This window comes from Aedes aegypti, chromosome 2 (genome assembly GCF_002204515.2).
Source record: "Aedes aegypti strain LVP_AGWG chromosome 2, AaegL5.0 Primary Assembly, whole genome shotgun sequence".
Taxonomy (NCBI): Eukaryota; Metazoa; Arthropoda; class Insecta; order Diptera; family Culicidae; genus Aedes; species Aedes aegypti.
In genome coordinates this window covers 305,372,891-305,400,553 of record NC_035108.1, presented here as the reverse complement: position 1 = coordinate 305,400,553, position 27,663 = coordinate 305,372,891, and the positions used below count along the sequence as shown (strand labels likewise).

General features: G+C 38.1%; 1 protein-coding gene across 5 annotated transcripts in view; it reads left to right on the top strand.

Moving 5' to 3' along the window:
* LOC5573844 (protein rolling stone) overlaps positions 1-27,663 on the top strand; it is a 142,195-nt gene that overhangs the window by 81,859 nt on the left and 32,673 nt on the right. For all 5 annotated transcript variants that reach the window (XM_001654826.2, XM_021845594.1, XM_021845592.1 and 2 more), the window contains 2 exons: positions 5,299-5,521; positions 27,414-27,533. In XM_001654826.2, coding sequence (XP_001654876.1) covers positions 5,299-5,521; positions 27,414-27,533 — 343 coding nt within the window. The remainder of the gene's footprint in view (positions 1-5,298; positions 5,522-27,413; positions 27,534-27,663) is intronic.

Below are 27,663 nucleotides of genomic sequence, written 5' to 3'. Positions count from 1 at the left end.
GCCCGTGTCTTCGCGTCGTTAGCAGTCCAGGTGGCATCCGCTTCGTCCGGCTTCGGTTCCGTAACGATGGCCTTCAATCCTTCCTGGATCAAAACCAACTCCATGCGAAACTTCCAAACTGGATAGTTGGAATCTCCCAGCTTCTGCAGCGAAGACTTGAACTCGTTCATCTTAAGAATTTCTTGATCCTTCTGCAGTTCCGCTTGAAGGCTGGTTTGCTACTGACAAGAAAAGGAATCGCCTATCTCAATGCTTGGAAAATTTCTTCCGAGGAATGGTCCAGAAAATCACATTTTCTTGATCGCAGTACGCAGCTGAGAAGAAATGTCATTTCAAAGGGGGCTTTCTGTAGGCTATTTCTTGACCCATTCAGTCAAGGAATTTCTTTACTTTTCTTGAGCGAAACAGCATACTTAGCTTGACTAGTAGTTTGCTTAAGTGGAAGACAACTGTTCTGTCCTTCAACGCCCATTTGTCCCATGTTCTATGTAAACCTTATGGACCGCGGGACAAATATGCGTAGAACGGCAGTGTTCTAGTTAAAGAATTATTAAATAATGACATTTTTTTTCATTCGATCTGACATGGTATAAAACAATAGGTTGCTGTGATGAAGTTCAAGGACCGCAGTGTTGCTTCGATCCACGAACAGTTTTTCCAGCCGGATCGTTCAGTGAACGGTGCGGCGTCTGTTCCAACTCCATCTACATTGTTTCCTGAGTCTAGTCAGATCAAAATTCCACCATGGGGTACATCTCGTAGTCTTCACAGAACGTATAAGACATTCTTCTTCAAAAGCATTCATAATGTAGGATTTTGTAGTATCAACGGCATTATCCAAATCACTTGGATTTTCAATGGACGAAGAGTATCCATTAAATTTGGTTGCAACCAATTCTATATGAAGTTCCCAGTTTGTTGATCGGGGATTGCTGAAACGCAAAGTTTGCGAAGCTACAATCGAATGTTCAAAGAAGATGTAGCGATAATCAGATAATGATTCTTCGTCTGATACATGCCAATTCGTCAACTCGTGACTTAATCTATTCAAGCAGAGCGTTATGTCTACAACTTCTTCTCTAGAAGATACCATGAAGGTTGGGTGATTGCCTATGTTAAGTAATCCAAGATCTGTACTACTTAAGTATTCCATTAGACTGGAGCCTCTCACAAATTAATATCTGAGCTGGCCCATACACGGAGAGAACGAAGTACTCAAATTTGAGTTCTTCCTATCCAACCCGGCACCTTTGTGCGTTACCCCAAATTTGAGTAAATAGTAAATGAAATTTGAGTAAATGTAAATGAAACAACGATGTCATGTTTTTGCGATAAATGAAAATAAATAGAACTCAATTTGAACGATAAAGCAGATTGTGGTGTACTTGTGAAAACATGTGCCCATGCGCAATATTTAAATTCGGTGCTAACACATAGCACCTACCAAATAGTTATGCTTACGCGCGCGAAAGACTGCATCGAACCGTCGCCCCATTGGGGGCACAGTTCGATTGCAATATGTTCGTTTGCTATGAGCCATCCACTTGATGGACTTTAATTGTCACGCGCTGACCAAAGCACAAATCACTCCAGAAGTCTTCCGATAGACCCTATGTAATTGTAAAATGTAGTGCGACACTTTTGAAGTGCTGGACGGGTATAAAATACCTCTGACCAGCCAAATACAGCCAGTTCCATTCGATGGTCTCAGATCATCACTTAATTGAGCCTTTTAATTAAGTAAAATATCACCACCATCCCGGATCCACCACTAAGTCTACTAGTAGGCAAGTAGCCTACCTCAAGATAAAACCTTTTATTTTAATTAAACACGGTATCAGTGCTATATTGTAAGGATACATTACAACATACAACCCGCTCCTGGTGCCGAAAATCGTGTACGGTGGGTGGCAGGAACGGCGAAAAGAAACTCGACAGTTATCTGCAGTGTAGTAAATTTATCGGGAACCGACTGTCCTTGATTTCAAAAATCGTGCATCAACAACAATCTATTAATAACTGAATTCCTGAAAAAGAAAAAGACCGTTTAACTTAATACTTTTCTGTACACCGAACTTTTCGGTAGAAGTAAGTTGAGGACACAAAATCACACTTCACAAAATCCGGAAAATTCACTGCTGTTAGGAGTTTTGTATAAACCGACGTCAGGAACAGTATTAACGTATTAATCAAAGTTTACTAAACAAAATTTCACTAACTTATGGATTTTCCGTCCAACTTTGAATGAACAAAGCAGATCATGACGATTACGTCGTACACCGCTGATGACTGATCTGAAATGAACAGCGTTGACATTTGAAAATGGATGCCGCATTTTTTCATCCAAAATTAAGTTAAAACTACTCAACGTGCAGTATGCACTCTAAATGCCGCACGTTGAGTTATTTTTACTCAACCGTGTGTTTTTTAGGTGTTTGGCGGTTCAATGAAATATTTACATAACAACTTGTATGATTAATCGGTTAGAATGCAATGTTTAGGCTTTTTAAACACGTTTAGTGACCAATTTTGTTTACAATTAACACCAGCAGTAATATGTTTGAATGAAATTATCTTAGATTCCTCAACTAGTTTCGTCTCAGAAAGTACGCAAGTTCAAATCTTAAAACTTTGTGGCAAAGAGCGCTAATAGTTGAACAAGTCTTCTTTTACTCAAATTTGGGTATTCATTGAACAACTCAAAAGTTGGGTTGAATATACGTATTTGACAGAATGAAAATCACCCATTTCCTCAGTTCGACTGCCTTTACTTAATTTTGAGTTTAAAAAAACTTATTTTTGAGTTATTCGTTTTCTCCGTGTATGATGTGATGAGCATTTGTATCTCTGCTTACTATCAGTGGAATCATATTTCCTATTGAAGTCACCAACAGAAACATCAATTGTGACAGCATATACAACTCTGGTTGAACTAGCGCCACTTCGGCTGCACAATTTTGCATGAGCCTGCAAAGATTGATTGTTGCTGTTCTTTTGTGCTTAAGACTGATGTGAGCTGAGCTATCCAAACCGTAGCAACTATGAAAACTAGGCAGGATAAGTCTTTTTACAATCTTAGCACGAACATGATCAGCAATGAAAAAATAAACAGATCGGTTTCTCTTAAAAGTCACCAAAGGCGAAAAAGCACTTATACACTGTGTAAAAAGCATAATGCGAACCCATATAGGTGATAATTTAAACTAAATAACAACATATTCATAATCCCACCCTTATTTTGCCTCAGGCTTGAGACTAAAGAAAAGCAGCCGATTATTCCGGAGAAGCATAAGGTCACCTGCGATATTTCTTCGGATACTCCACAGGATCCGTCAGCGGTAAGGTTTTATTTAGACCCCTTGTTACGTCCGGGGAAAGCAGGATATGCAGCCAAGTAAAGGATTGTGAGGTGGACTTTTACCACCGGAACAGGCAGTTCGTACACTGATAAAAATCCAAACGTTTGATCTGTGTGTTAAGCTATGGATCGATAAATGAACGTCAATATCGATTTGTTATAGTTTTCTTACAAACTTCGTGTGTTTTACACATTGAAGACGGGGTTGGTGGTCTGATGGCTACCGCTTCTGCTTCATAAGCAGAAAGTCATGGGTTCAATCCCAGGCCCGTCCCTTTCCTCGTACTTTGTAGTTGTATATCTCTCACTTGATTCTATCTTCCATTCTAAATCTATCACACTCAAACTATTCGTTCATAGCAAATGCTAGAACCAGAGACGGACAAGAAATCGTTTCCCTAACGCTTCCATTCTTCCACGCGCAAGCCTTTCCTTACGCCTGATACATAGGCAGTCTGCTAACCACAAACTCGTGCCATGCCTTTCCCCCAATCCATACACTCCTGCATGAACTGGCTTAGATGCAGTGGTATATACGGTCTACGTTGAAGCCAGTATGCATCATCAATTCCTCCCCCTTCCCCACATTGGTCTGCATTCTGACGTGACAGGCACCATTGTCGCTATAAAAATAAGATCACCAGCACTTATATACTGAGGATGCCTGTTAGTCCCAAGCAGTCATTCGGTTGATTTCTTGTGTAAGTGCAGCTGATCTGGCGATACTGGAGAAGCATCCACGGGCGGCCAATCAAGCTCAAGCTCAAGCTCAAACTTCGTGTGTTTTACACATTGAATACTTTTGTATTGCTGTTTAGACTGATTCATAGACCGACCGGCTGGAGTCCATGTTTTTTCATTACATTATCTAACGAGGCTTGTCGAGTTGGATAATTACGACGAGTGGTGAAAAAATCAAGTTCTGCAAGTTTATTACTATTACTTTACAATGTCTGAAAACTGTTGTGTACTGGTTCATTATGCAACTCAAAACAGTTACATAAAGAAAAAGCATTGCATAATAGTCATTACAGAACTGTATTCATTTGCCTAATGAACATATTGGCGTGATGAAAAACAGCCTATATCGATGAGAAATTTCAAACAACATTTTTACCATCCTCGGTTAAAAACCCTACAATTTAGCTTTTAGAACGATTTCAAAACAAAATCTAAACTTGATGTCTGCTATGAGGGCCTTAGCCTAGTGCTAAAGTTTACGGCCACCAAGCAAAGCCATGCTGACGGTGTCTGGGTTCGATTCCCGGTCGGTGCAGGATCTTTTTGTAATGGAAATTTCCTTGACTTACCTGGGCATAAAATATCGTCGTACCTGCCACACGATATACGAATGCGAAAATGACAACTTTGGTAAAGAAAGCTCTCAGTCAATAACTGTGGAAGTGCTCTTAAGAACACTAAGCTGAGAAGCAGGCTCTGTCCCAGTGAAGACGTAATGCCAAGAAGAAGAAGAAGATCTGCTATGTCTATTAGAGTTAAACCAAATTTTACGCTATTCGATACCGAAAAAAATGGTTTTGAAATCATTTAACATTATCGATCTTTATTTTTCTTTCTCCTCTTGGCATTAAGACTCCACTGGGACAAATCCTACTTCTCAGCTTAATGTTCTAAAAGCACTTACACAGTTATCAGTAAAGAGCTTTCTTTGCCAAAGTTACCATTTTCGAATATGTACATATTGTGGCATACGCTATGCCCAGGGAAGTCAAGGAAATGCCCATTAAGAAAAAATCTTACGTCGACCGGGAATCGAACCCAAACACCTTCAGCATGGACATTCGTCCAAACCATTGCACATAAAATCAATTTTGATCAATTTTATTACCCAGTGTTAGCTAAAAATACCATTACTGTTTGTATTTAGTATACAGCTATGAATCGTAAACTAATTCACCTTCCATCCTTTTCCCAAACAGTGGCAATCGCGTACAAAGTCAACCTTCTTCCTGCTCTACCGGCTCTCGTTGGCGGTGTTCTTCACGGCTGTGGTCATCAACTCCATCGTCGTCAGCGTTAGCACCGAAGATTGGGCCAAATATTTCATCTACCTTACGCACTGGGGCATCATGATGTGCATGGGAACGACCGTCTTGGGAGCCATTCTAGTCACCCGCTGGTACTTCCACCCGGAGTTCTCAGGTGAGTAAAACATTCTCCATCCGAAACATAGTGAAACAGCAATAATTATTTTTCGGCAAGCCTACTGACTATAACAGGAACACCATTCAAGTATTTCCCACGAAAAGAAGGTGCAATTTTTTGCTGAGCATTCAATTGACCAACTTCTTCGCCAATTGAAATCAGCAACGATAGTCCACTTCCTAATGCAAAAGGCCTGAGAAAAGATGGGCTCTATGGTGCTTCTCATCGCAGCTGAAGTCTACTTATAGCCACTCATTTGCAATTCAAAATTCTATTATACCCATGAATTACGATAACTTGGTCAATGTTGATTCATGTAAGAATAGTTTTCTGGCTGCCAATTCTAATACACTGAAACCTTCAGTTACGTAACTACTGTTCACGTCACTTTCATTCAAGTAATTCAATTTACGTAATATTGACCTTTTTCTTCTTTTTGGTCTTACGTCCCAGTTGGAGCCTGCTTCTCAGCTTCGTGTTCTTATGAGCACTTACACAGTTATTAACTGGGAGCTTTGTTTGCAATATGACCATTTTTGCATGTGTAAATCGTGTGGCAGGTACAAAGATACTCTATGCCCTGAAAAATCGAGAAAATTTCCAGCCCGAAAAGTTCCTCGACCGGTGGGATTCGAACCTACGACTCTGAACCTTGGTCTTGCTGAATATCTGTGCGTTTACCGCTACGTCTATTGGCTATCTGAGCCTATTGATGTACCCCCCGTCTAATTGCTTAAATGGAGATTTCAGTGTAATGCTGATCTATTCAAATGCAAACACCAGTTATAATCAAGCCACTTCCTGCTTGATCGTTGGTCTCCATTGAGTTCTAGCCTTGACGATCCACATTTACATGAATGATGAAACTCTTAAATGCTAATTATCCACCTCAGTGCCCGTTCGCTATTTACAAAACTATCAAAAAACAGTGTGTAAGATGATGGAATGACCTGCACTCATCGTGTCTTGACTCCGCGCTGATGGCACCAGCTCAAGTCGATGCCAACGGCGACGTTGGTACCCAAAAGGCACTGTCGAAATACAGAACATTAACCGTCTGAGTGTTCACATTTTTGCGAAACAAAACAAAAATCCAATTGCATCGGTTTTCATAACGGACCGTAGTTGTTGTTGGATGTGGAAGCCACACGCACGCGGCCAGTTCCAAACCTCCTATACCGGCCATAAACCGATTTAGGAAATACGATCCACCGTTGCCGGTAGTTAAGTATGGGAGAACGGGGTAATATGCGCCCCCTAAGAAAAAAACTTAGTTTTGACTGTGAATTTATAAGAGAACTTTATTCTAAGTGAGATTTTGAAAAGTGTGTTGAGATTGTTTCATTTTTAAATTCGACGTGCAAAATGGATTCCCAAACCAAATTTTCAATAAATGTTTATTTACAAATATATTCATTGGATTAGTGGCGATCATGTATGAGAAATTATTTTGAAAGATTTTAAACCATAGTCAACGATTTTCAAAACAGCGGGTATTAAAATTGATAGAGGTATCATTGAAATTATCGAATTTGACCAAAAAATGTTATATATTGAAGATATTGCGGTGGCACGTTTAACCTCGAAAGCGCATTTTACACCTAGTTCCCCTGTGATTATTTTTAATCGGTTTTCAGTACATTCATTGCACCTCACCGTCCAGAATGCTTGGCTGTGTTGGACGTTCGGCGATCGTTAGAATGCCATAGATGACAACGGAAGCGTGACGTGAGAGAGAGAACTGACGAGGTGTGGTGACTTGGAACCGAAGTTGTGGAGGGGGGGCTTCATGGGTTTCATGACTGGAATCAATTATGCCAAGAGACCATCAAGGTATCAAATTTGGAACGATAAAGGAAAGTTAACTTAGCAATGCAAAACAATCGAACTTGTTCTGAATTGATTGATGCCTTATACTTCCGATATGAACACTTAAGTAGTACAGAGCGGCTACTTTAGATTGTCATCGAAGTACATTGAAATCTCCATTTACGCGATAGGTGGATCGGTAGTAGATAGATTCACTCATAGAGGAGCTTCAGCTCAAAACAAATAACATATTGGTTTTGATTTGAGAGATTTAATTATGATCTAATGCAATGTACTCAAAAGATTTCTTGGATCACCCGTAACTTATAAGTATTAAAGTGAAGATGAATCGAAGCCACACTTCAAATTTTAATGAGCACAAATCTGGGGAACCGAACACCCGTTTGAGCTGAAAACTTAATCGATTGGTCGTCACCAGCTAGTGACCAATCGGTTAAGTTTTTAGTTTAAACGGATGTTTGGTTCTCCAGATTTGTGCTTGTGAAAATTTGAGGTTTGGCTTGGGTTCATCTTCACCTTAACAAGAATAGATACAATAAGAGTACAATATTGTAGATATTAACCCCGTAATGCGCTACGAAAAGATGGTCCTTGGCCGACCGAGAATCGAACTCAGACAACCTTAAACTTGCTAAAGCTTTGTACACGTTTCCATGAGGCTAAGGTAGACCCTTTCATAGTTTTACACGGTCGTTTGCCGCCTTGAAATCAATTAAGAGTGATGCGTTGGGTCCGGGTACCAACCTTGTACTTTGAGCGTCACGCCCGGCATATTGTAGAGCTCCATTGATACTGCTCCAGTTACCTCGAACGTTTAGGGTCGCCAGGTCCTCAAGAAGTCGCCTAACTCTACCTGGTTCCCTGTGGAATAATTTTTTCCGAAATTTTTTCTTCCGACATTCGCACTAAGTGACCAGCCTACTGCAGTCTGCCGTATTTCACACGCTTATAACATTCGCACCTTTATACACTACAAAATGTTTTTCAATACTTTCACATACAATCAATACTAAACAAGTTTACACCCCCAACAAGTTTACAACCCCCAAACAAGTTACGGAACCCCCAACAGTCAACAGTCTACTTTACGAAGCAATTGAAATTTCCACAAATGTCATCTAAGTTACGCCCGTGAGATGCATTTGAAGTCACTGTTGGCCTTAAGTGTTCGGAATATGAGTCAAAACGGTACCCACAAACACGTCGGAGCCCTTCAGAAATATAACTATGAGTGAATTTTGAAAATCCGACAGCCCGTTCTCAAGCCAACTCGTGACACACTAACACCATTCCATTTTCATATGCATTTTATTATTCCTGCAAGCACGCAAGGTACCAATAGTACGTCATGCCAAGCGTTCAATGAAATTTGATTGCATCCGGAAGCATTCGCCGGCAAATTTGATCCAGTTTCAGTATCTTGATCTTTCATCTGATAAAATACATGCAATGTTTTTTAATTAGTAAGAGATTACAATTCAAATTTAGCTCATCGTCTTTGTATGACTTTTTCTAGCATAAACTTGTTGGAATAAACGAACTACAACCAAGGCTATTCCTCCATACCGCAGGCTACTGACCGATATCGCTACCAGCCAGCTCCTCTCTTTTATTTCATATCTGGGTAAAGATATCTACAATTCATTCACTTAAAATACTACCTCTACAATTCTTACCCATCGACATCTCCACTGCAGGCTGTGTGATGTACCTGCTTTCTAACAAAACTTACCAATGAAACTAAAGTAGTGTTTGATCCGTTGAATCTGTTACATGCTCTTTTGAGGGCGGATCATTTGTGTCCGGTTCGCGTTTTGCTGAAGAAAAAAAACGAAAACAAAATGTGCGTTTGTAAAAAAAGGATCGACGCGTCAGTAGTTTTTGATCCGTTGAATCTGTTGCATGCTAATTTGTGAGCGAGCGACGAAATTTGGATCGTGTCCGGTACCGCACTATCGGTATCGATCATCTGTGTATATGTTCACGTATTCATTTAACATTATATCTTTATCATTTACCAAAACGACTCCTTTCCCACAGCCAAACTCCCTGTGTTTTCTTGTGGAAGTGCAGAGGACTTCTCGGCTTCCATAAAGTAAGCAACACGTCAACAATTCCCACCCATTTCCAAATTGACCTGCATTCGAACGCAGCCGGCGCCGGTATTGTTTCTTATAATCAGTGCTTACACATTGCAGATGCTTTTGATCCTGAGTAGCATCTGTTGGTTCCCTGTGTAAGTACAGCTGTTCTTGCAATAACGTTAAACTTAACAATGAAACTATTTAAAAAAAAGAAGAAATTGTCAAATCTTAAATTTGTTAACAGCTACCGAAAAGCTAAACATTACATATACTTTGCAATTGAATTAAATGGACAAATTGATGTGAAGTTTTGCGAAAAAGTTACACGTCTTCTCAGTGAGGAACGAACTCACGACTCCCTGATCTGGCGTAGGGGTAACGCGCCCTAACTAGAGATCAGGGAGTCTTGAGTTCGATTCTCACCGAGAAGACGTGTAACTTTTTCGCATAACTTCACATTAATTTGTCCATTTAATTCAATTGCAAAGTATACGTAATGTTTAACTTTTCGATAGTTGTTAAACTTCTACTCGGTTAGCCGTAAACCACGATTCATAATTAAAAACAAGTATAAAATTTGTTGGGGCCTTCCTTAGCCGAGTGGTTAGAGTCCGCGTCTACAAAGCAAAGCCATGCTGAAGGTGTCTGGGTTCGAATCCCGGTCGGTCCAGGATCTTTTCGTAATGGAAATTTCCTTGACTTCCCTGGGCATAGAGTATCATCGTACCTGCCACACGACATACGAATGCGAAAATGGCAACTTTGGTAAAGAAAGCTCTCAGTTAACAACTGTGGAAGTGCTCATAAGAACACTACGCTGAGAAGCAGGCTCTGTCCCAGTAAGGACGTAATACCAAGAAGAAGAAGAAGAAGATAAAATTTGTTATTTATTTATGCGTAGCTTCGTCCGTTTGACACATTTTCTAGTTTTTCAGTAGTTTTCTCGCAAAGAGCAGCGTTTCGTTGCTTGTCTTTTAGATTTTTAGATTTGTAATACACCTTTCTGCTGTTAACAACAACATCAGGTTTTCATGAGTTTCCAACACCTGTAGGCGAATTCCGGTGCACATTTTCTTCAAAGAGAAGACGTTTTCTTACATAAGTCAACGGCAAGAAAAAAAGTTTTCTTCGAGGATAATACGCACCGGAATTCACCTACTGGTCGTCTTTGGCTTAATCGAATGATTTTGCATGGAAATCTAAAGTGTGAGATACATGAGACAAAACTCAATGATTTTTTTTCCTTTGCGGGAAAGCTTTTTGATTTAAATTTGAGTGTGAGTATGAGTGTGAATCACCACCGCCTAGAGGTATCCACAGATTTTTTTTGGCTTGAAACTTAACAAACCTTGCCAGCTTCTTGATAAGATCCTCGAAACATTTCATAAAGCTCCTTGTTCATCTGTTGACAGGATTGAAAAAGTTAAAAATTCTCCGCTGTTCTCATTCGAATTCTTTTCGAAATTTTCCCAAACACAACAGCAGGATTTTCTTGTAGTTTAAATGATAATGTCTATAGCTCGCTATTGGGCTCCTATAACGAAAATAAGGATGTTTCTTAAAATTTTCAAAACGGCTTTTGAAGGTGATGTTAACACATCTTTGATAAAATACTTGGAAAGAACTTCGTGGACTCTTGAGGAATGTTTGAAGACACCTAGAGAAATCTTTCATATCTTATGAAAATCTTTCGAGATAGTTCTCGAAGAAATCTTTAATGTACTCTTTGGAATATATTCTGTCCGAATAAATTTCTGTCCCCTCAAATACTCAAGTATTATTTTTATTCGGTTCTAGCAAAGTCCTTTACAAAAATTCCTTATCGAACATATGGAAAGATGTTTTCCACTTCTGGCAAAATCTTAGTGGATCAAATACTTTCATTTCAAGTACATTAATTTTTAGGGGTCGGGATCTGTGGTACCGTAATCTGGGGGAAAATTGATCATTTTTTCACAACTTTTTGTTATGTTATCCTTTGGAATTCAAATAATTTTAAAATTATTTCGGTAAAATCAGTACTTTATTGATCTCTATCAGTTTATGTAATCGTTTTTTTATTAAATAAAATTTAACATATCATAAAACTTGTTTTAATATCAAAAATTCAAAACGACACATTGGGTTGAAAATGATCACTATATAATAAAGCATATTTTAGAATGTAAAATTTCCCTAGCTACTAAATTTGGGTTTCCTGAATCCGAAAATGATGTCAAAATTCTTACAACTCGTGTATATCATCATTTTATTGCAAAATTAAACTTTGAAAATCCGCATTATACGCCTAAATGTATGCAATGTCCCTTGATATAAGCACGTTACTCAACAATAAACGGTTTTATGAGCAAACATCCTTCTTGTAATGCTATACGCTTTCAAAAATGAGTTCAATAGTTCACAATAAAGCCTACACAACATTTTTAATACCCAAAGTTTGCATGCAGGCTTATCACCAGCAGATTGTTTAGTACCGACATTTCCAACAGTATTGTTAACACCTTCAAAAACTGTGAATATTTCTATGTAAAACTGACCATAATAAAAATAAAATAGTTTAAAATCATCATTAGACATCTATAAACTAGGAAACATTGAATACCTGTGATGCCAACGAAGTATTAAGCATCCTTGAAAGGAAATGCTATTTGGTATCGACTTGATCAAATTCACCCCACTGATCAATTTGCCCCCGGATTACGGTACGTTTGCAACGCAACAAAGAGGATCGCAGCTTTACAAAGGTTGGGAACAACTACTCTATAATATACTTCAAATCATTTGAAACTCATAATAATAAATAAGATCTAGCTCAAATAACGATATTTTGACGGTTCATTCCACTAAAATCTGTTTCTTAGCCGTGAATAATTTGATACCGTGAACCGGGGTAAGTTAAACATTATTTTACAACTTTTTTTTGTTGTTTTGTTATCTTGTAACTTTTTGTTACGTTATTTTTTTTGTAATTATTAATTTAATCTGATTATTAGTCTTAATAAAATATATGATGAGGAAAAGCCTCCTTGAGTTGGTTAACATATAAACATTACTAGTGGACGGGCCTGGTGTAGTGGTTAGAACACACGCCTCTCACGCCAAGGACCTGGCATCTAATCCCATCTCGAGATGACCAAGAAGTTATAGTGACGACTTTCTTCGGAAGTAAAACCGTTGGTCCCGAGATAAACTAGCCCAGGGCTAAAAATCTCGTTAATAAAGATAAAAAATAAACCTTACCGTAATTCGGGGTGTAGTTGGTCAGTGGGGAGAAGTAGATCATTTCCGTACCTACCTGTAGAATCTGTCAAGAGAGCTGTAATTTGATTTCAATTATGAAAATTTCTGTGATGTTGGATTGTCTGATAAATGATCTTGATTTTCTTAAATTGGGTTTGTCATTGAAAATAATTATACCATGAAGAAAAACAGATTTTTCAGAAAATGTTTGATGAACTGTTGAAGGGTTCTTCTCCAAACAATGGACTATTGTCAAGGCCATGTGAACACACCATTCAAATTATGTATCTCAAATATTCCAGATTTGTTTTTTGAACTTAGTTTCAATTTTGCATCGAGGATAATTTTTTTTTTTTCAGAGGATAAATTGTTGTTTTTGTGAGCAGTTTGCCAATTTCAAAGAAAATTGCCTACATTTAGGCATTTAATTTGGTAATTCACAAATATCAATTCTAAAATTTACCGATATATCAACAAGTTGTAAGATTTTTATGACTTGATTCAGATTTAGTAATTCCATATTTAGTAAATAGCATATTTCTTTATTTTTGGAATTCTATCACAGTAGTTGTTTAACTTCACCACAGAATCAAAAACTTCACTTTTTGAATTTTAAAAATTGTTTTTCTATTATAATAGCACTATGTCAAAATTTCCTTTACATAATTCGATAAACATCCAACCAGTACTGGTTTTAAGAATATTTTGATGATAATTCATGCATCTCACCAGATCTTATTGAACAGAGTCGCTCAAAAGTGATCAACTTCACCCCATTTTATGGTACTCAAAAAAGCATAAAACCCCATATCTTATCTTACTTGCCACACGATATACGAATGCAAAAATGACAACTTTGGCAAAGAAAGCTCTCAGTTAATAACTGTGGAAGTACTCGTAAGAACACTGAGCTGAGAAGCAGGGGACAGAACGCCAAGGACGAAATGCCAAGAAGAAGAAGATTGTAAAACTCGACGTATGTCACGCTTTTAAGAAAGAAGTGGTAGGTTTATTAATCTAAGTAATGTAGTAAATTATTTTATTATAACGTTTGAGTATTTACACAGTGAAACGTTAGTTGTGAGAGGGAAATTGTAATCGTTTAAAACCCCATAAAATGTATATGACGGAAATAGACGACGATGAGCCATAATGGCATTACCGACAAACGATCTAAATTTGACTTTACGATGTCAAAGTTGACTTGTGAAATAATTGTTTGGCATCACAGTAGTTTCTCGTTTTTTCACTGCCCGTTTTAATATCGCTCTATTATATCACTCTCGATTCTAGCGCGGTTTTCTGTTCCATTGATGAAGTTTATACTTTTACATTGAAAAATAACTCTAAACAATTATAATATATCTATTTGGACCATCTTCTACGTGCTTTTTATTTCATTTCTGTAACAGAAATCTCGAATTTTGTTGAGAATTATATAGCAGAAAAATACATTTTCATTTTGTCACGCTTCGGTATACCACGTTAATAAATTTTAGATCAGTGATATAACCGAAAACTAGAGTTGCATTACATCATATCAGGATGATTCATTCCAAAGCCCAGGTTTCCCTAATCAAAGCTTAAAAAACACAACGAAACTACTAACTTCGTAATAAACCAGATCTTTTTCAGCGTTAAAACGCATACATGACTTAAGATACTCGCTAATTATAATCACCTCTGCAGTCTGGTTCAACTTGAACTTGAATCTGCGAGACACACGAGGAGATTTTCGCGACATTTTTAAAAGTTTAGTGCACCTGTTTTTTGTAATCCTGTCTGGGACAAATGAATCTACGTTTTAGAAAGATATAATGTATTCTATACAGTACTATGGATATGATAAATGTATGATTTATTACACGGGTCATTGACAAAAGGCTGCATTGTTTCAATGTCTGAGTCAGCCATATGGCAGGCTTCCAGCTCACGTTACAACAGCAAATTGGTATACTCCACGGTAGGTGATTTCCGATTATTTAAACTTGAGTCAATCACAATTCACCACATTCAAGCGCCAGGAAAGAACTTGGACACCGTTGATCGACCGCATGAAATTTATCACAGCATGCATATCATTGATTACGCTAGCTACCGGTCGCACAGTGGCCACACTAAGAACAAACTTTGGCCAAAAGTAAAAATATTACTGAAAGCGTTCAAAAACATTGACACAACAACATTTTTGAAAGTAAATTGTTGTAAAATATTGGTGAATAAAAAATGCAGATTAGGTTTCAAAAAGCATATTTCATCCACACACAAATAAATGGATTGAGTTCTCAACAAAACATCTGGTGAAATTCGGCAAAATTGTTTGTCATCTGAAGGCAAACAAACATTTTTGTTGAACAAACTACAACTGCAAAAAATGTTGTAACTGCTTTAGGCCGAATGAAATTAAAGCTTAGCTTAGCTTAGCTTAGACTGACTATACATATCAATGGTTGCTATTCCGTGGTTGACCGAAGTTTTCGGCTGGGATTGGCCATAATCTTCTTCAATGTGCATAATTCAGTGCCTCTATTTATACAGGGTCAATAACGGCGCCGGCCACGTCCTTGCAGTCAGGTGGGATTGGGGGAAGGAATGTTAGTGTGTAACCTTTGCTATTTGGAGACCGTGTTTGCCTCTGCATCTCCACAAAGGTTACTGGGAGGGATGTTTGTTAATGGGAAGGATCGTTGGGTCACAGGATTCACTTTGATAAGCGATTAGACCATGATAAATAATGATTTGTGAGATATATACATGCTTATTTGTAAATATAATATTTTCATTTGATATGAACAATTTCTATGTAGTGGAAAATTATGCCGACACTTGATGTGACGAACCGTTCAAAGTTTGTTCAACAAATACCTAAATGTACATTCCTACAGCTGTCAGGATGAAAGCATGTGTTATTATAGTTTACTTATTTGAAAAGAAACAAAAAACTCGATTGGTTGGAACATCATAGAACACTCTTATTCTTATGCCGACACAGTGGCGAACCATCCAAAGTTTGTTGAATAAAGTGAACCTTTCGCAAGTCTACACTTGTAGTGTCGAACCATTCAATTTTTTTTTAATTACAAAAATCAAGGTAAAAAGGGGTGTTCTGTTCTGAAACAAGCTCACCAATTGATCCTTTATCCTTCACTGTGCAGCCACAATCCACTCTCAGCCTCACTCGTTTGCACGGCTATATAAAAGCACTCAGAAAAAAATAGGCGCGCGACCCGAAAAGGAAAAAAAAAACTTGGCTTTCTTGACGCACTGCCCAGCAGCAAGCGTCAAGGTCAAAGAATCAAAAAGAACTAACCGATCACGCCACTTTTTCACTTACTAGACCGACGCGCGACATGTTTGATCCTGCCCTCGTCGCTGGCCCCCGTAGGAGCAAGCGTCAAGGTCGAAAAATCAGACAGAACTCTGCTTTAGGCCGAATGAAATTAAAACGAAGAAAGCATAGCCTGTAATGAAAAAAGGAAGAGTTTCTGTTTCTATTTTGAAAATTTTGGTCTAATCACATATTTTCTCTTTCGTTGTTTAATACGCTACATGACTCATATTCATGGTTACCACGATTTGTTCGGAAGAATGGGAATATTTGTCCAAGAATATCGTCATTTGTTCCAGATTATTCCAAGATAACATTAAATTTGACAGAGAAATTAAAAAGGTACATGGAAACGAACGTCACTAAAAAAAAAAACAAGTAAACATATCATTGAAAGAATTTGCAAACTTTATGTTTTTGACTTTTGTCCAGCTCTTGGCCACTGTGCGACGTCGTCGATGCCGATGCAATTCAATGGCTTCGCAGCAATCCAACGCAACGAAAGCCGGTCCGGTCCCCGGCTGGAGGCGAGTCAAGTTCAAGGCCACCATTGGCGAGTTGGTCGATAAAAGGCAAAGCGTGCATTCGTACAAAAGGGTAAACACGCGGCTAAACCTGAAACAGCACTCGCATCCCGAGTGTGTACATATCGTAAAAACAGAGAAACAGAGATGAATGGTTCGCGAGAAGTTGAAGGAAATCTAAAACCGAATGTTTACCGGACGTGAGCCAGCACTTGAGAGAGCGGTGTGAAAAGCTCTCAATGGCACACGAAATAGATCAACCAATTCCGGTAGGGTTTTTTGTTCCAAAACAGTGGAACCTTGTTTTTAATTTTCTTGATAGACTTCAATGAGCGCGAAGCGGCAAGCTGCTAATGCGTTTAGATAGATAATGATCAATCAGGAAGCTATGTGTGACTTTTTGTATTGTAAAAGTAGTACTTATTTTTGAGTTAGTTGTGTTTGATTCTTCGACCTTGACGCTTGCTCCTGCGGGGGCGGGTGATGAGGGCAGGATCAAACATGTCGCGCGTTGTCTGCGTAGTGAAACGAAAAAGCTCCGCGGATCGTTAGTAGTGTTTGATCTATTGATCGCGTCGCTTGCTCTTGCGTGGGTGAGTTGTGAACACTTGTTCAGCGTACAATGAGATTATCGAATTAAATCATGAATCCGATTAAGCGTGCTTATATCATGGATCGCATCACCAACCATTGGTGACTCCCAGATCTTTACCTTATCCCACTAACCCAATATCCTATCCATGACAACCGTGGAGATGCAGAGGTATACTCGGTCTCTAGTAACAACGGTAGTCTAACTAACATTCCTTCCCTTCCCCGATGACCGTAAGGACGTGGCCGGCGCCGTTATTGACTTTTAAAAGTTGAGCTCTCGATTTGTGCACATTGAAGAATGGTAAGCTAATCCCAAGCCCCGTTCATTAATTCTCTGTCCAACTTCGATTGTTCTGGTCAATCACGGAGTAGCAACTACGAATTGTACGGTCATCTATGCTCATGCTCATGTAAAAGTAGTACTTATTTTATTGTTATGTGTTTATCAAATAGAATGGTATCATTTTTGTTACCTGGAAGGCTGTATTGTGGAACTCCATCTTCTTCGGTCTTTGGCGGAACTTCTCCAGTTGACAAGAATGTTTAGGGTTCCCATGTCCTCCTCTACTATATGCAGCGTATTCGGAGCCTTGCACAAAGTCACCAACCTCTATCAGGTCCCCTGCTTAGTATTATATTATCTTAAAACTCTGGCATTCGAATTTGACTTCCAGTCTGACTGTATTCCAAAGTGTCATCTTCTTCTTGGCATTAACGTCCTCACTGGGACAGAGCTGCTTCTCAGCTTAGTGTTCTTATGAGCACTTCCACAATTATTAACTAAGAGCTTTCTTTGCCAAAGTAGCCATTTTCGCATTTGTATATCGTGTGGCAGGTACGATTATACTCTATGCCCAGGGAAGTCAAGGAAATTTCCATTATGAAAAGATCCTGGACCGACCGTGAATCGAACCTAGACACCTTCAGCATAGCTTTGTAGCCGCGTCAGTGTCATCTGTAGTAAATAAAAAAAAAAGGTTTGGATATTTTTTCCCTATTGTTTCCAAAACTTAACTTTTTAAGTTAATTATTTTGGACTCACGCCACAATAAAATTTAATTTTCAAAAACTAAATTGATTGCATTTAAGCCTTTAAGCATTTAAGCAACAATAATAGAAAATGCTACAGCCAAAACCACTACGCTCATACTCTGTTCTAATATCGAGGTTGTATCACCTATGTTGTAAAATAACGCAACGTTACCAAAACGAAATCTTGCAATATGTTCCGAACTATTCGGCGTACTGGCTAATTCAAGGTAGTACCATGTCGGGGTAGTTCGGGGCAATGGGCGTAGACAGAGGGGGAAGAGGAGAACAGTTGCCAAAGCAACGCGATCAATAGATCAAACACTACTAAGCGATCGCGGTACTTTTTCACTACGACGCGAACTCGACGCGCGACATGTTTGATTCTGCCCTCATCGCTCGCCCCCGCAGGAGCAAGCGTCAAGGTCGAAGGATCAAACAGAACTCCTTTCAATAATCAATTTTAGAACCGATTTTCGTTCTTTTAGCTTTAAATTGAAGATATGGAACTGCGGAAACTTTTTTTTTCGAGTATGGCCATTCTGAGCACAAGGGCCCAGATCCAGTTTCAGAAAGAACTGGCACATATCATTTTCAGAAATTCTTACTTATGTTTTGTAGGACGGTTCCTACTTCATGGTTTTTCATTTCAATTTACAAGAACATCAAGAGAACTAACAATTTGATTTGGACGGATTCGATTGGAGTATTATGGAACCGGTTTCGGTAGGGTGTGATGTGAACATTTTCAGACTATCATGCCATGCTCGTTTACCATTTCAGATCGGCCAAATTAGAAATAAAAAAAAATATTCCTATAAGGAACTGGCATCATTAGACATGCCATAATATGCTTTTTATCTATAAGTAAAACGACATTTTATCGCTGACGAATTATAACTTTTGACAGCATTCGCAATTTTGGAACCAGTTGAAATGAGGCTCCTCGAAATATCTCAAGAGATTCTTCAAAAGATTTCTTCAAGAAATTTTTCGAAGCTCCTTCCAGGAAATTCACTAGACAATCATCCAAGATAATCTCTATTGTAATCCAGCGATTCCACTGGCTTTTGCCAGTGATTTCTCCAAGAAAAACTTTTGTTCGATATGAGACAGGAACACATTCAGCAATTCCTCCAGGGATTTGATAAGGGATTCCTGCAAGCAGTGTTGATAGACTCACACTCAAATCTCAATCAATACGCTCTCCCGTGAGAGCAAACTCATTAGAGATCTGCTTCGCAAATCTCACGCTTGAGATTTTGACACAAAATCACTCAATCAACTCAATCCGTAAAAAAATGATTCAGTCGCAAAACCCGTCAAAAACTCGTGAGAGCCGAATGTTGTTGTTTACGTTAGAACGAATTATTATAGTTTTACCAGACTAACAAGAAATTATTGCCGTGTGCGAGTAAACTGTGGAAATACGAGACAATGAGTCAAAAAGGTGAGCCAACTCATCCATGATTTTTTGACTGCTGAGTTGCGTGATTGACAACTCACGCATGAAAAATCTCAAGCGTGAGTTATGAGAAATTGAGTTTTTCACAACACTGCCTGCAAGAACAAGAAAACATTTAGAGATTTCGCAAGGAGTTCCTACAGGAATGTCTCGAGTGATTCCTCCAATGGAATATTTATTGGATTTTTTTTATCTGGAAATTCTCCAAGGATTCCTCCAGGATCTGTTTCTGGAATTCTTCCAGGAAGACTCCGGAATTTCTCCGAAGATTTTTCCAAGGATATTTCAAGCGAATTCTTCTGGTATTCCTTCAAAGATTCCACTAGAAAATCTCTACAATGATTCTTGCAGAGATATCTGCAAGGATTTCTCTAGGAATTTTCCCAAGAGTTACACTTTGACAAGCTTCTCAAGGATTACTCAAGATATTTCTCTAGTGACTTATCCAGAATTTCCTCCGAAGATGTTTCTACAAATAAATTCAAAAATATCCCCAGTAGTCGAGATTCGTCCAAGAATTATACCTGAGATTTCTGTACAGATAGCTCCAGGGATTCAATTAATCATTCCTCCAGAAATTCCTCCAGGTCTTTTATAACTTACGAGTTCCTCAAAGGATTCCTCAAGAATTTCCTCCAGGAATTGTCCCAGAATTGCCACCAGGGAAATCGCTACATGGCCTCCATTGGGGCCTTCCTTAGCCGAGAGGTTAGAGTCCGTGGCTACAATTCAAAGCTATGCTGAAGGTGTCTGGGTTCGATTCCTGGTCAGTCCAGGATCTTTTCGTAGAGAAAAAAATAGGTAGAGTTAGAGAAGCTAGGTAGAATACAGGAATTTATGCAAAACATGTTTAAAATTTTATCCAAATCGAAGACTATCGAGCACGATTTTTTTAATTGTTTCGGCTCATTGTGGATGGAATTCGTCATAAACGAAAATTTAACTTTTAAAAATAAACAGGTCGGATTCCGACAAGGACAAGGACAATAACAAATTTTATTCATTCCAATAAATCTGAAAAGGCTTATCATATGGTCTTGCGCTTTTAAACATAAAAAGGTTTTGAACAGAAATTAGCACCAAGATTTGATTGCAATTTAAGTATTGTAACTTTTCCAACATATGTTTTTAAAATAATTTAAAGTTATCCGTCACATCATACACTTTTGGTGAATAATCAGCAATCTGAGTCTGACAGACTTCCTGTAAGAGCTGGTGCTCCTCAAGACAGCATTCTGGGGCCAATATTGTACAATATTTTCGTATATGACTAACCTGAGTTATCTCAGGAATGTAAAAAATCATTGTTTACGGATGATTTGGAAATTTTTAAGTGGACCTGTTGATGAGAGGGGTTTCAACAAATTTGTCGATTGGTTTTAAGTATTTTGGTCTAATGTAAGATAAAAAATAATTTATAAATATCACATCGAGGGAACTCAAGAGTCTATGTTCACTTGGCAACGACAAATTGAAACATTGCCTTAAGAACAAATTCTTGATAACAAATATATTTTCAGGCCAGCAATGCCATATGCTGGGTAGCTGATAATAGGCTCAACATCGGCTAGGAATGTTCCCAAAACGAAATACTGCGATATGTTCACCTTCAACCAAATAATATTTGTTTACTGATATCTTAGTAAATGCTTGTCAAACAAAGTTCCCTATTTTTTTCTGACATTTTGTTTTACTTTTCGTTATGGACCATGGAAGGTAGCGTCCATTTATTATATAACGCTAAAATTAAAAAAAAAATGGTATTGTATTCTCAACGCTCTAAAGGCATCATTTTGAAATAATGTAAAACTAGTATGACTGTTACATTAGGGTGATTCAAATTTTAAAAATGTTTGAAAATCCAATCTCCCATATGCTCCTTACCATCCTTACCGTAAAAATAGTGTTCTGTGAAATTTTCAGCTATCTAGGTGGTGATTTAAAGGCAGCCCAAACTAGTACTGTAATGTAAGTAGTAACTTATCATCCCATTTTGCAAACTCATTCTTCGAATCTTAGTGAAAGATGTTGCTGAAGAAACAAATCCCTTTTGAACTAATTTTGTTTGGGATTTTTGTACATGTTCAATCCCATATTAAGCTAAATAATAGCAAACAAAATCATGAATATTCCTTCTGCTATCCGTCGGATTGAATTTCTCTCTCCGGCAAATTTCTTTATTCTGGTTTGAAGAATGAGTTTTTACTGTGGGATAATACGTTTGTACTTACATTACAATACTAGCATGTTTGGGACATATCTCAAAATTTCTCCATAGTAATTTCCATACAAACCTACATTGTCTTTGGGCCACCTTTAAATCACCATCAACAAAGCTGAAAATTTCACAGAACACTATTTTTATGATAACAATTGTAAGGAACATATGGGAGATTGGATTCTCAAGCTTGAACCGTCCTACTGTTACATAAGGCTAGCACTTTACAAAAAATATAAAATACCTTATAAGCTTTCAACTGTAATCTTCAGCAACAAATTATACCAGTAAAATAGCCTCATTCCAAGCTTAAAATATTTTGTCACTTTGTCACAACTCATATTGTATACACCGATGCTCCATAATAAAATCTGCATTGTTCTATAAAAAATATAATTTGCATTATAAACACCACTAAGTTTTACCTCAAAAACTCGTAATTTTGCTTCATAAAGAGTCAACAATATAAAACCTGCAGCCTGATGGACCCTGAAACACCTTGATAGAAAACCTGCCTACAGCGTTGGACAACCATCTTTGCATATCACAAAGAAGCTATAGAAGGCAATCCAGAACTTTCTAACGTTTTTTTAGAAATGTTGATTACTATCTTTCAAGACTCTCGAAAGAATCACAAAATATACTACAAAAATATGTAGTTTGCTTTAGGTTTCTCGTCTCATGGATTCTCATTCTACTTGCAAAATAACTCGCAATATTTCTTTCAGCCTCCTGTTTCTAGAACTTTGTAGATCTGTAAAATATGCACTTATTTCAGGAAATGTCGTTTGCTAATAACCTTGAAATAATCTGAATATATTTGGACTAAACGCTAATGACAAACGAAATCTCCTCAAACTTCCTAGCTAATTTTCACAATGTCGTCTAACTAGTCTACCTTCTATCCATACGAATATTTTAGCCTCTGAACAAAACCAAATTGCTAATTCATCCCCGCACCTATCTAATTAGATTCTCTTCGTTTTGCTAATTCTGTTTTTCGTTTTTGCTTGTCACTTTTACTTTCTGCGTCGTCAATGCCGCCAACCAACTTGACCATAGTTCATCGAAAATCTGTGTCACGAATCCGGTGACACACACGATTTTTTCGGCAAAAACGTTCCACTTTTGCACCATTATTGGACTGCTGCTGGATAGGATGGTCAGAAGATTATACGACCTCGATATAATAAATTATGCTATGCAAATTAGGCATCTTTTCTCAGGTCTTTTGCAGGGGTGATGGGAACCCAGCCTGGAGATTCACCACAGACTCATGGGGGTTTGGTTTTGGTGTTTTTGAAATCGGCAATAATTCGCGAACATTGTGTTTTATATAACCTACAACAGCCGGAGGACAAACTGATGGGTAATCTGGTTAGTGTTTCACTATTGTTTGGAAATCTTGCGAGACGTTGAGATTGTCGACGATTGCACTGAACCCTGTAGCAGTTGATTGGCAATAAATCAGGCATGGTGAGGGGTATTGTAGATAATTAAATAACAGAGGTCAGATCAATAGACAGCAAGCAGTCAAAGGTCACCGAACAAAGTCATGACATATTTACGTAAAGAATGAAAGATTACGCTTACTTGTAATCCAATGGGACGCACCTTGAGGCTCAAGAGATTATCTAAAAACCACTTCGCGAGTGGACAACGTCAATTATATCTTCCCCGGATGGTGGAGTTCATGCTGTTTGATCTGCTCTCGAACCATGTAGCAATTTATCTTAAACGGCTCACAGTGGCTGCACTTCATAAAAATGTTGGTCAAAAGTATACATTTTACTCGAATTGTTCAAGAATCTGATTTTGAATACAAATTTGATGTAAGCGGTCGCTGAAATAAAGATAGGAATCTTGCGATACATTCTACTTTTTTTTTGTAAATTCCTTCAATAACTTCATCACAAATTCTTCCAACAGTCCTCTCGGCATTTCTCCAAAATTTGTTCGAAAAGATCTCCATAGGGATATGGCTACTATTATTTTGAGCGATTTCACCTGGTGCTTAACTTTTTAGCCGGTAGTGTGAAAATTTTCAAATCTTGTGATAATAAAATTGAGTATATTTGTAGTTCACCGCCAAAATTTCATGTCGAGTGCTCATATGGAGACAAAGTTACAGCATGCCAAAGTTGAGCATTTTGCGGTTTTTACTACTATTGTTCTGAACAATACTGTATCTTAAATAAATTTCAGGAGGAATTGTTGGAGCCATTTTTAGAGGAACTCATTGCCGAATCACTAATAAAAGATCTATAGGAATCTCTGGAGGAACGTTCTGAAAAGTTCTGGAGGAAACTCTGGTGTAATTCCTGAAGGCATCACTGGATGGAGGATGTTACGTTTCGCATAAGAACGTTTCGCATAAATTTATATATGGACGTTTCGCATAATGGACATTTGACATAAAGAGAATTATATGGCTTCTTTTAAATGCTACCTGTTCTTATATGATACTTCATTATGCGAAACGTTCATTATGCCAAAATTCTTTATGCGAAACGTCTTTATGCGAAATGGGTCACCCCCCATTGAAGGAATCCCTTAAAAAATCCCTTTTAATCTTCTTCTTCTTCTTCTTCTTCTTCTTCTCATTCTTCTCTTTCTTCTTCTTCTTCTTCTTCTTATTCTTATTCTTATTCTGCTTGGCATTAATGTCCTTACTGGGAAAGAGCCTGCTTCTCAGCTTATTGTTCACTTAGTTCTTTCTTTGCCAATGTTGTCATTTTCGCATTCGTATATCATAAGACAGTTACGATTATACTCAATGCCTAGGGAAGTTGAGGAAATTTCCATTACGAAAAGATCCTGGACCGGGATTCGAACCCAGACACCTACAGCACGGCTGTGCTTTCTAGCCGCGGACTCCAACCACTCGGCTAAGGAATATTGCTATTGCAATATTGCCTGAAGAATTCGCCAAGAGAATTCGCCTGGAGAATTTACCTGAAGAAGTATCACTGGAGATGATTCTTGTGCAATCCCTTAAGAAAAAATACCTGTTGGAATGCCTGATAAAATTGTTAAAAAGTATTGATGGCACTTTTGGAGGAAACTTTGATGGAATTTCTAGTGGAATTATTATGAGAGTCCCTGGCGGAATTTCTGAAAAAAAACCTTGTAAAAATCTTGGAAGAATCCCTAATGAAACCCCTGGTGGAATCCTTGGTACCATTTCTGGTGAGATCTGTGGAATACTCAATGACATTTTTGATGGAATTCCTGAAAGAATCCCTGGTGGAATACCTGATGGTATTCTAGAGGCAACATTTGTTGGGATTCCTGTTGCAGTCCCTGGCGGGATTGTTTGAAACATCCCTGGTAGAATTCCTGTTAGACTCCCTTGCCGGATTCCTGTTTGAATTTCTCATGCAATTCCTGGTAGAATTGCTAAAGACTTTCATATAGATATCTCGAAAGTATCACTGATGTAATTCCTGGAGGAACATTTGAAGAAATTCTTGGAGAAATCACTGAAGCTCTCTTGGAATCGATTCAAAACTTCAGATAAAGGGCAAACGTTCTCATTTGTCGATGGATTAACGACTTTTTATTTAATAATCATAAATTTCGATCCTTATCATATTTTCAAGTTATCCTGATTTGGTAGGGTCGTAACCGGTTCTGGGTATCCGAATATAAACTTTTCTATGATTGGCCATGGCGTCTATTTGAATATGTAATCGTAATTTTGAGCAGTCGAATGATGATACTGTATGATGTTCTGAAAATGACAATACCATGGAGCCGGATTTAAAGTATTCCGAAACGCTGTTTTGACGTTTTAAAGTTTACATGTACACGACGAAACACGTGTCAAATGTACAAATTTAAATTGAATCTGCGAAAAGAAACCACGGGCTCCGGTGGGGATCGAAACCATGTGCTTTGGGGTAATCGAGTTCAGTTCGCCTTCGAGCGTCGGGGTCGCTCAAGGGGCTCCGCCGCTTGTAGGTTGAAGTGCCCATCAAGCGAATAGGAAGTCGTTGATTCGATCCCCACCGGAGCACGTGTTTTTTCGCACTTTCAATTTCATTTTTCTCATTTGACACGTGTTTCGTCGTGTACATGTAAACTTCAAAACGTCAAAACCTTATAACAGCAAGATTCCTTAGGCGGGAATTGCCTACAATTTGATCATTAATTAACTGTGCAATTCCGGAATGGCCAAAAAAACTTCAATCGTGAGTTATGAGAATTTGAGTTTCTCACAACGCTGTTTAGCTTCAATCATGCAAAACAATTAATGCATTATTCAATAATAAAACCTACAAATACATCTATTATATCCAACATTGCTTAATATTGAACGCGAAACGTCATCTCTCAAGGAATGTCGCAAACAGAACGGCTCGGTTTACATATATGATTTTACGCTTAAAATTCAATCATAAATAATGCACATGAAATGACCGAGCTGTCAATCCATTCATGTGCATTATTTTTGACAGAATATTCAGCGTTGAATCGTATTAAAATTGCAAGCATTTCTGAATGCAATGAGACAGTTATTACATATTACACCCGATTCTGTTTTTGCACGGGGGATGCGTACCGTACAAAAAAAAGTTTTCAGCTCAAAATTTTAAAAACCTTGCAAAAAAAGTAACACAATTTCTCGACGTTTCATGCAAAAATAAGGTTTTGGCGGAAAAAATGTATGAAAACTTTTTTCGCACGGCCGTGTAAAAAAATACGTGCAAAAACAGAATCGGGTGTACATGATAGATGATTGTTTTACATGACAATCATAGGAGTTCACGTGCCTCGTAAATTGAAATTGTGTAGTTAATCTTGATTGATTTACAACAGAGTTAAACTTCTTCATATTTTTTAAGGAACATCTTTCACGAAATTTGAAATATTCTGCAGAGTTAATTGCAACTAGCATCTTAACAGTTCACATGATGTGAAATAAAACTCAAACGCAACCGTTCTAATACTCCGGGAAATTGTTATTCGACACTAAAAAAAAGGCATTAAAATAATTCGCAAGCTTATTTTTTTTAACTTTTGGTAAACTCAGGGCCACTGTGCGGCTGGGAGCCCACAGAAGAGTATCAAATTGGGGCCGCAGACGGGCAGAGTTCTCTGCCATGGGAAATAAATATCCGTCATTGCGTGCAGAGCGCTCAATTGAAGATGCAAATGAATGGAAGTCTTTGACGTTATGCAGATTTCAATCGTTTTCAAAATATGTAAGCGAAACCATGTCAAACTTAAGATGGAACGAAGATTGAGTTCGTCCTTCGAGGGTTCATTACTCATGCTTTGTCATATCTACATTGGAACAAGGAAGTCTTCAACTTTGCCTGAAATTGAGGCATTTTAAGCGGTTTTAAATATTCAACATATCCGGCCCGAAATGAATTCTCTCAAGACCATCCTCCAAAACAAACTTGTTTCAGACTAAAGCAGTTCCAGCAAACAACGCGTGTATACTAGTAAAGGTCAAGCAACCATCTGTTCAACTGCTTCGACAAGTGTTTGCTAGAAATCTAACAGCCGTAATCCATCACCATTGAAAACTAGCCGGCATTCATAGGTGCATTCTTTCTGTCTTTCCAGATAAAATTTGCAACAGCGAGGAAATGCCACGTGCCTTCAAGATCTACTGGATGATGCATAATATTACGTTGATCGTGTCGATTTGCATCACTATCATCTACTGGGGAATACTGCACAACGGTAAGTACGAGTAGTTCGAGATGGGATGCGTGTCAAAGTGCTTCCAACTGTTCATCAAGGTTAAAATTGTTGAGGGGAGTGTTGAACTGTAGGTGCTTGAATGCAGAACTGTAAGCGATATGCCGGAGGT